We start from the raw sequence: 10,242 nt of genomic DNA, 5'->3' as shown, positions 1-10,242 counted from the left end.
TGGGATATCGCTGCTATGGCCAAGTACATGCAGGACCATAGTGAGGAGAGCTCCAAACTCGGGCTGTGCCCCCTCAACATGGGTCTCAATGGTATCATCCAAGATGGCGGCTCCCCGCAGCCCAGCCCGTCGCCTGAGTCGCCCCGTGACAAGTCGATGGAGCTGAACTCCCCTCACGTCCACTTCCTGGTGCCCAACGTGCCGCATGAAACGTTCGAGGAAAACATGGAGGTCGCCTGTCCGGAGGCGAACAACTCGGGCACGAGAAAGCGCAGGATATCGTTCCTGAAGAGATCCGGCACCGTGAAGAAGCGGTCGGATGAAAAAGACGGCATCCTGCTGAGGCCACGAAGCCACTCTGCAGGAGTCCTGAATAAAGGCGACGGACAGGTGAGCTTTTAACTCTTGCATAGTCTGAAGCTTATTATTGAACAACAGTTCCTGTTGCTGTGTCAATAAAGTTGCATTCATTTGTGTGTGTGTGTGTATATGTGTCTGTCAACATGATAACTCAAGAAGACTTGGATGGATTGTGTCGAGATTTGGTGGGTGGATAGGTCTCGATGAGACAACGAAATGATTCGATTTTGGGCCCCTTGGCGGCTTGTTTTCTAATGAAATGATTTTTCTCTTTATGTTTGACTACAGGAGATGTCTGCCAGCCAGACTGCAGAGAGTCCAATGTCGTCCAGTCAGCCAGACTTAACCGACCTCGGCAGACAGACTCGCAAGAAGTCCAGAAGCTTGTGAGTACATTTTAGTTCATATTTACATTTCAGAGCAGTTCAAACTTAAATAGAAGCTATTCTAAGAAGGAAGACTATGGGATGAGCCGCTTTACCATTTACATGTTGTCAAATGTATGTAGCAGGGTAATAAAGAAAATTTATAGTTGAAAATTGAATTCTTAGACCTGCAATGAGTATTCCACACAAATAAGGTGCCACTAACTGTCTTTAACCTCCTCCACGCCAAAGTAGTCTTTTGGCTGCCCAATGTGTATAGGTTACAGGGTTATAGGCTGACAGAAAAAGGGTACTTAATTGGTCCGTGTGGGCCAGTAATGGCCAGTTCTGGCTAGTAATATGCCCCAAGCTCCAGGATTACTGTCAGGCTGGTTGCTGAAGTAATGACTTAATTATGTAAGTTAGCCCAGGATAAGGTGACTGACCTGTGGGTTACTTGACATATTTGGAAACCTGTTTTATTTTACTGACCCTTACTTCTTCCCTCATAACCTCAACAACAAGCAGCCTGCAGGCTGATTTGAGGTTCTCAAGAATAAAAATTGTTCAAACAAATTGGCTCCTCTCATGTTCATTATAATTGTATTCAAATTCAAATATTAAGCATCTTGTGTTAGATGAAAACATTCATGAGGATGTGCATGTATGAAGCAGAATGGAAACTGCATGTAAAACAATATGATTCTGAATCATTTAAGCCTGACTGGCGTATATCATATTGATCACAGTATCCCTAAATACCGGTAATATTTTATCCGTCCTCCAGTTTGTTTTGTCTATTGCATATCCTCAGTTGACTCTGCATTCAAATAGATTTTTTTATTGACTGAGATCATTACAACATTTAAGCTAATTCCTAGATGCCGACATCGATCTCCTTGTCCTCCAAACTCTCCAGTGTTCTCAGAACTCAGTTCCCCGATAAGCTGTAGATAAGTGGAGAGCCTAATCCCTTGATTACCCTTTCTCATTACACCCGCACTTGAAAAGGGAGACAACCTACCGTGCATTCTCCCCCTGGTAGTGGGCCAGTCCAGAGCAGTTAGCGGGCCGCCCCCACAGTAATCTCTCCAGATGGTTCAAATGTGGGTGTTCTTGGAAATATGCATCTAAACCCACACATCTCCTGTTGCCGGGTACTTAATGCGAAGGCCCCCGATGTGGGTCACACTTAGCGCGTCTCCTCCTTCAGTCGAGGCAAGGTGCGGTGCTGACTGGGCTGTGTTTCTCTCCTTCTGTGCTCACAGTGCCAAAGAGATGAGGAGCAAGCTAGCATTCCTGAGAAAGAGACCGGCGGCCAGTGTGTCCATCCATGTAGAGGACATGAGTGCCAACACTGACAGGGTGCAGAGGTAAGTTTATTTCTCTTTCCTCTTTTTCTTCTATTCTTAATCCTTGTCTGTGGCATATTTTGCTTCTTTGAAGTTCATTCTGCCCTTTTTTTATTATGCATGTATGGGTACTGTATATTGTTATCCAAATAGCGTCATTTTTTTTCTATCCTGTACATTTTTTTTCTTGTACAAAGATCTGTGCACAGCCTCTTATTTTACATTTTTAATAGTACTGCATTGAAAGTTTTTTTCTATCATAATTCCACCTTTTTCACAGTGTGCAAAATGTGATATCTATGGAGACTTTGTTCCTGCCAATAGTGTTTGTTGTGCTGTAATTACACTGAGCTCGGTCCCATTTTTGTAAGCAACAAGAATTGATTTCATGGTTCCAAAAGCTATATGTCAGCATAATATGTTCTTTAATACATGTACATAATGGAAACCCAGTGATCCAATAGATAAGGATTTAGTTATTATTAGGGACTTGTGATCGAATAGAATGCTTTGATTTTAACGATGTTTCTGGCAAGTATTACTATTTTTTTTATATTATACATGTAATTATAATTGGAAACACAACACTTTTTAGAAGGCCTAAATGTTTTCCTCCTGTGTTTTACAGACTTGAAGTGGAGCAAGTCACCAGGTGGAGTGAATCATTTGAAGCTCTCCTGAATGACAAATGTAAGTCATTTACGATGCATGAAATGTTATCAGTCATTTGTGGCAGCATGATTCACAGCGAACCTAGTTTATTATTTGTAGCAGCATGATCCACAACAAACCTAAGCTCATTATTCGTAGCAGCATGATTCATATCGGTTGAGTAGACTTGCCACCCACAGGCAGATATAATGCTGATGATATATCATGATGGCCTGGGGAATTTGTATTTATCTGACTGTTCTCAATCTCTGTCAGTCAGTCAGAAATTTAGATAGACAGTAAAACTGCCCTCCAGCATATGACACCAGCTTATCACAGGCACACATATGTACCTGTAAAAGGTACAAACTGTATTGCATAGCAATCCAATGGAGATCGTACAGTGTATTTGACTGTGTATTATACATGTGTGTATCTGTTCCAACATACAGGGCAGTACAGTATATATACTAGTATATACCACACCCATCTCCATTCTGCAGTTGGCAGAAAATTTGCTATGGATAAATCATGAATGCAATGTCAAGGCGGCAAAACTGGATTTTCAAACTCAAAGTCAATTTTCTGATCAGTTGTAAGTTGAATCAGTCCTATCTCATACTGACATCTGTGAGGCAAAATTGCGATGACGCTGGAAAATGGTAACACTTGTTTTGTATCAAAGGCTGGTTCTAGCTACAATTTTTTGTTTTCCACCATGAAATTGCACTGGATTGTTTTTTGGCTATTTCAAACGCCTTAAGTATAAAATGATGACGTAAATGTGCTAGGAACTGGCAATAAATGCCAATATCAGACAGGTTCCTATATCCATAATATTTTTTGTTTTGTTGCCCTGAATTTGCACTAGATGCCTTTAATCATGTACATGTATGCCATAAACATTATTTTCTTCTCCCCACCTTCAGGTGGAGTGCAGGCATTCCATGGCTACCTGAAGACAGAGTTCAGTGAGGAGAATCTGGAGTTCTGGATGGCGTGTGAGGAGTACAAACAGCTCAAGCCTTCCAAACAGGCGCACCGAGCCAAGAAGATTTACAACGACTACATCGCTGTGCAGGCCCCAAGAGAGGTAATTTATAAATCCTCCTGTGGTGTTTGTTTTCCAAGTAATGTAAATATACAGTGAACCATCCATATCAAACTCTAACCAAAGACGAAACATGTCTACAGTATAAAATAATACATCAGTCAAACAAGGGATAAGATATCAATTTGAACATAAAGTCCATTTTCCTCAGTGCTTCCCTCTGTGATATCCATGTAGATTTAGAATAAATCTCTTCCTGGATTCCATCTAAACACAGCAGGTAACAGTCCATTAGCATTTATCTGCCAGGTTACCTACATGTTTATTGGCCACTCAATCTTTGTGCATCGCCCCCTCAGCTATAAAATTTATATATGCACAGCTATAACATGTTTAATGCTACTAGTATTAGTTTCTGGCTGACATTGCATGTGTTTAGAATACTTTTTTCTTAGTGTCAGAAGTACATACATTGTAGTTATAGTGTGTTTAAAAGCTGGAACCACATGTACAGCTGTCATGTTTGTTTACATTCTGCTAGTTTGTGGTGGCACTACAAACTGAGTGCACCTCGCTGTGTTTTAGCACCAACCATAGATGTCAGAAATGTCAGGTAGTTGCTCAAATGTATTCAATGTATACATCACAAAGTAAATTACGATCACATGAATTTTTTTTAAATTAGAATCATTAGGACCCTTTCATGTCAACATGTCAATTTTTAGTGCCCCTTTCATGTCAACATGTCAGTCAGTAATAACTACATACCGGTACATGTATAAAGTTTTGAACCCAGTCTTTGCGTCCTGCAGCTGAATCTTGATGCGGAGGCAAGGGCGGAGACTCTGGCCCGCCTGACCAGTCCTGACGAGGGGACCTTCAAACTGGCACAGCGCAAAATCGCCATCCTCATGGAGCGGGACTCCTACCCCAGGTTTCTGAGGTATGTATCTATCATGGTCTCAGACCAGAGTTTCTTTTACGAAGGACACCCTCTGGCTGAAGGGCTACAATTCTGCCAACAAAACTATGCCAGGAAATCTCATTTTACCGGTGAACAGAGATTTCCAGCCGACTTTCATTACAGTTTTAGGTATACCTGTTGTGTGTTCAGTTAGGGTAGAAACTCTTAGTAAAATGTAAATTTTGAACCTGAAAAGATCATTTTGTCACACTTTTTTCAACAAATTTAAAACACAAGGAAAACCACTTCATCCGTCGTACCCTGAAATGAAACCATCACGGAAGTAAATGAATTGACAGTACTCCTGTAATTGAGGCTGTTGTGTTTTTTTTGGTTGAGTAAAGATACATGTATTTTGTAGTACTTATTAATTACTGACTGGTAAAGCTTGTCTGTTATGTTTTACATTATACACAGTCCTGACATGTTTTGTTTGTTTTACTCCACCATACAGGTCCAACCTATACCAGGCGCTCCGAAGTCAAAACAACACATCCCAAATTCTGAACCTCACAAGATGAAGGACATACTGGGACTTCAAAAACACAAGTTAACCTGAGGCTTTCTGCCCTGCTCATTTGCATCTGTTTTGCATATCCTTGATATTTCTTTCTTCACAGACAGGTCCTCTAAATTTTTAACTTTCAATCTGTAAGACTCAATGTAGTTTGTCCTCAAAATCAAACTCTGAAAAAATACCTATATTAAACGCCAATGAAAGTTGATAGAACAAACATATCCAATGTAGATATACAGGTTGGCTTGAATGTTGTACAGGCTAGATAAACTGTTGATGTAAACAGGAAAACGAACATGTATATAGTAGCCTTTTTCGGGGCACCACCTTCCAGTTGTTGGACGTTTGTAACTTTTAAAGCCATGAGAGGAAGTAGATTGTATCATAGCTTGCAACACTTGACTTGATCCTGGATATGTACAACTTAAATGCACCATTTTCCAATGTCAGTTTGAGCCAGAAAGCCAAGGGATATGTAAATATTGTGAGGCCTGTAAATATGCATATTTCTGTCTTTTCTCTGTAAATAGTGACCTCTATCTGTAGTTACCCTTGTACATACATGCCTAGATACAGGTACATGTAGTATTAGTATATTCCTCTCCAAACTGTATGTGTGTGTGTCTAGTTTTACTACTGTGGTACTATAAAACTAAAAGTTGTGAGTGTTTGTGATGTTGTTCTGTATTTTAACCTGGAAAAGCACTACTATTTTCTGAACAAGTAAGCAAGTGCATGAGTATGCCACTTTCCTGAAGACATACACATAGAATCTAAACGGAACATCGTTTTGTACTTACAATGTGTGGTCTCTATGAAAAAAATCTTTTACACTGTACTGAGCCCGTCTAACTTGTAAAAAATCTTACTCAAACAACTTTGATGTTGTGATTTTGTACACATCAACATCACAGAGATGTGTTCTTCTGTCAGCATTTAAACTTGTTTGTAACAACTGAACAAGATACAAGCTTTTATGGAAAGATGATGGAACATACCCTTTTGACAATTGAGTCGACCTGTTACTGATATTAAGTACTTACACGTAGAAAGCTAGGAAACAGGGACCAAAAAATGTTTTGCGTATCTGAATTAATGTAAAAGCATTGATAATCTTCAGTTGTTATGATATAAGAGCTTAGAGAAGAGAATACACAATGTGCAAGTCTTTGCCAAGATAATCATGCCGAGTGATTTAACTGGTCAGCCTTTTTGGATTGCTGTTTTTACTTTTGAATGTTGTGATGTACATGTAAGCTTAAACATTGGCATTACTGGCTTGGCAATCGGGCATGTATTGTTCATTGAAGAAACTTGGGTCAAAGCAGAATTAATATTGCCATTACCATTGGTAGAAGTGACATCTAATGCCTGTCAAACTTCTCAGATTGTTACATACTGCCTAACCCAATAATCATGTGCCAGGGTTGACTTGTCCAGTCTAAATTGTAGTAGATCAAAGGCCGCTTTATTGCTTTTATATTAGTTGAAAATTCACGTTTTAGTCCAGTTGTAAAATTGCCAAAAATGACAAGATAATCATTGTGCCAAACTGTAGGATGCAGAAATACCTTTTGAAGAAATCATGTGCAGACAATTTCTTCCTATTTCAGTTCTAGATTGCCTGTTATTCATGGTCCATTAACTGTATATGAAGATAGCCAACAATTGTTGAAAAGTTTTGTGTTATGTAAACTCGCATCATGAGCTTGTTTGACAAAACCTTGCAGCAGACATTCACTATAGTGTACTTATTTGTTGTGACCAAATGCATTGAATAGATTGTGAATCTTGGAAGACCCTATTGTCTTTTACATTTTGTAATATTGTAATGGAGCGAAACCTGGAAATTGGTAAGCATTGTGTAAAAGTCAAAATCATCGGCAATATCTCTTGTACATATGCAATCTGGTGGCATGTTGTCAATATGATTTTGTCATGCACTAAAATGTCAGCAAAGAGTGCAGACATTCCATATTATATGTGTGTGCTAATGCAATTCCCAATGCCATGCACTTGGAGATGATTTCCCATATATTGCCTGCCATTAACTGTGTACTACTGGTACCTTTTTCTCCTGTGATGAATTGCCACCACGTCTTGTGCAAGACAATTAGCCTCAAACCCTGCCTTCCCAGGGATTAACCCTCTTGAACTACATTGTACAATTGCTCACCTATTACAAGCAATGGTTGGAGCCTCCCAAAGCTGAAGAAGGCAGGAGTTCAGGCTACAAGAAGACATATTGTGGTGTGCCTATGATGTTTGTTATACCATTATACTAATAACCAGAGACTCCTGCAATTCGTCAATTTTTCAACAGATCTGACAGTGTACATGTACGCTCTTTTGTTTGAGATACACAGTATAATGACCATGTGTGAATAAGTCCTAGCTACAGACCTTTGTGTAAGAACCAGTGAAAAGTCTGCTGCAGTGTACAAGGCAATCATGTAGACAAACGAAATATACTAAGTGTGTGTGTAACATTAAAGATTTTTATGTTGCAGTGCAACACCCTGAGTTTGGTCGTATGTTCTTGTTTCCTCTTCCTTATACTACTATTTTGGTGGTACGTATGTCTACTAATGGCATTAAACATTATGGACTCAGTTGAGAATGACCTTGAGGTTTTTGAAGCTTTCGTTCTTAGTTCACACTTAATTCTTGACGTTAACCAAACTTGAAATGAAATAAGGCATTTTGCCGACCGCATGCGCCGATGAGTGCAAAAAGGACTGAGTGTCTTTGTCTAAATTGTTGTCTCCAGTATTAGGCCAAACGAGTTGACCAAAGTATTGGGCCGAGTTGACTATACAGGGTGTTTGGCAGGGTTGATCCTGGCCAGTTGGGCCGACTTGGCAATAGTCCGAGTCGTCCGACATTCACCTCAAACGCATTACCGATCTACTGACATATTGGTGCGCTCCGATTTGCTCTGACTCATGCTAGTCAGCCCCCTTGCGAAACTTGTACGTGAAACATACAATATGTATGTATACTGTCAACGGCAGAGCTGGTCTGTTACACCACATCTCTTTTTACCAGTTCTGGACTTTCAAGCAATTGCAGTTTTTCAACGGCCTTGTACATTTCGACCGCAGTTGCAACCTTTGGTTATACATGATGTAACCAAAGGTTGCAGCAAACCCATTTTATTACCCAGACAAAAATACGCTCCGTCCACCTCGAGAAGTACTTTTGTTGTGACGCTTCAGTACTTTTGGGTCAACTCAACTCATCATCATCATAGCTCAACTCAACTGAATTAATGTGAAGCAGCCTGTAGGGAAATGTGACGAAAAATGAAGTGTGGGCTCTTCAATTGGGTCAAATGTTATATTACCAAGTAAGCAACTTGCTCACTGTTGTAGAAGACGGTAAAAATAAATACAATAGTCAAACTTAATGTTTGCAGATGTACCCTTTTACAAGAACAAGAAGTGGTTGCAGTCTTTTTGATAAATTGGACATTTTATATATCTAGTGGGGCCCGAGTTTGGGGAGCGCCCCCTCAGGCACAGTACGGAATATTGGAATATTCATCATAAGAACAGGGCAATGGCCATGTGACTCTTGCAAACTTCTACATGTAATACTATCAATACGATCTGGTGTTTGGAGCCTTTGATTTGACTTACAAAAAAAACTACGTATACCTCTGTATTTGTTTTAATTTTAATTAAAACAAATACAGAGGTAGTTTTTTTGGAAGTCACAACTTACTGCATTGCGCAGGTGCAAAAAAGGCTCGTCTCTTCTCGGAAAGTGGAAGGGTGGTTTTAATTGTTGTGACGCTTCAGTAGTTTAGGGTCAACTCAACTGAATTAACGTGAAAGAGCCAGATATCTTTTTCTGCATGCAGGACCTTGATGATATCGTATACTTAATTGCCGTATAGCAGTAGGTCATTTTGAACATTATGCAGTCGAAGTCTTGACTTGCTGAAATCCCAGGAGTTCCTCGGTGATTGTCCAGTTCCTTCAGACTGTACGACTTTTGTCCGAGATTGACGTAAAATGGCGACGGAAGTAGCTGCAACATCACCCCAAGTGGCCCCCCAAGACAAAGACGTGTCTTCTGTAAGGTCCAAGAAGCTAGGGAGAAGACTACAAATGTTTATCATTGGCCTGGTCTTCTTTGCTACCATCCATTTCCTTCTACAGGGGTCACCAAAGTATGTTATTGTTTCTTTTACTAATATGCATTTTATAATTATATATAAGATTCTACCCTTAGGAAAAGACATTAGAAGTTTCAAAACACAGAGCTCCAATCCCTAGCCTGGGTACCATCCTACTTGTATGCCGGGGCTCCCACACTCGCTTCCCTAACAAGTACTTGTTAGGGAAGCGAGTGTGGGAGCCCCGGCATACAAGTAGGATGGTACCCAGGCTACCAATCCCCGCAGGGATGCACCAAATAGTTGCACATCACTACATGTAGTGACTACAACTGTGTATATTGGTAATATCCCAAGGATGTTAAACTTTTAGTTGTAGAAACGTTCCAAACACACAGTAGCTTAGAACCAAGGCCAGTCACGTTTGTTGCATTGAACATAGGTTGTTTTGTACTTAGTTTGCATGTCTGACACATTTTCAAACTCCTGCTAGACTGGAGGTACAAACAAACGTTATGCCGCCCGGTCCTCGCTACAACCACCGCAAAGACACGACCGGAGTTCAGTCTGACAGTACTCCCGCCAGTAGAACAGCTCGTCCGGCAACGTTCTCCACTCCACCTGTCTCTGTGGCACCGTCGGACTCCTGGACATTCAATACTGAAGAGATTAGAAAAGTCAGGTCAGTAATGACATTACATTGGATGTACCGTCATTACCTTCGCCAAGAAGGTTATGTTTCGTTGGCCTTCGTGTGTCTGTGTGTGTCTGTGTGTGTGTGTGTGTGTGTGTGTGTGTGTGAGGACGATAACTCAAGAAGGCTAAGATGGATTGGTCTTAGATACTGATAGGTGGGTAG

At 40.4% G+C, this 10,242-nt stretch overlaps 2 protein-coding genes across 3 annotated transcripts in view; both read left to right on the top strand.

The window, feature by feature from the left end:
• The window catches only part of LOC109466087, a 67,862-nt gene extending 61,093 nt beyond the window's left edge, over positions 1–6,769 (top strand). For both annotated transcript variants that reach the window (XM_019763697.1, XM_019763696.1), the window contains exons 26-32: positions 34–390; positions 649–746; positions 1,994–2,098; positions 2,706–2,767; positions 3,658–3,821; positions 4,592–4,722; positions 5,198–6,769. In XM_019763697.1, the coding sequence (XP_019619256.1) occupies positions 34–390; positions 649–746; positions 1,994–2,098; positions 2,706–2,767; positions 3,658–3,821; positions 4,592–4,722; positions 5,198–5,264 (984 nt within the window). In that variant the 3' untranslated portion in view covers positions 5,265–6,769. The remainder of the gene's footprint in view (positions 1–33; positions 391–648; positions 747–1,993; positions 2,099–2,705; positions 2,768–3,657; positions 3,822–4,591; positions 4,723–5,197) is intronic.
• Positions 6,770–9,097: 2,328 nt separating this feature from the next.
• LOC109465898 (CMP-N-acetylneuraminate-poly-alpha-2,8-sialyltransferase-like) overlaps positions 9,098–10,242 on the top strand; it is a 2,853-nt gene continuing 1,708 nt past the window's right edge. Inside the window, exons 1-2 of the mRNA XM_019763387.1 lie at positions 9,098–9,437; positions 9,877–10,065. Of these exons, the coding sequence (XP_019618946.1) occupies positions 9,280–9,437; positions 9,877–10,065 (347 nt within the window). The 5' untranslated portion in view covers positions 9,098–9,279. The remainder of the gene's footprint in view (positions 9,438–9,876; positions 10,066–10,242) is intronic.

The sequence above is a fragment of the Branchiostoma belcheri genome, unplaced genomic scaffold (genome assembly GCF_001625305.1).
Source record: "Branchiostoma belcheri isolate BF01 breed outbred unplaced genomic scaffold, Haploidv18h27 scaffold16, whole genome shotgun sequence".
Lineage (NCBI taxonomy): Eukaryota > Metazoa > Chordata > Leptocardii > Amphioxiformes > Branchiostomatidae > Branchiostoma > Branchiostoma belcheri.
This window is presented reverse-complemented; position numbering and strand designations above follow the sequence as displayed.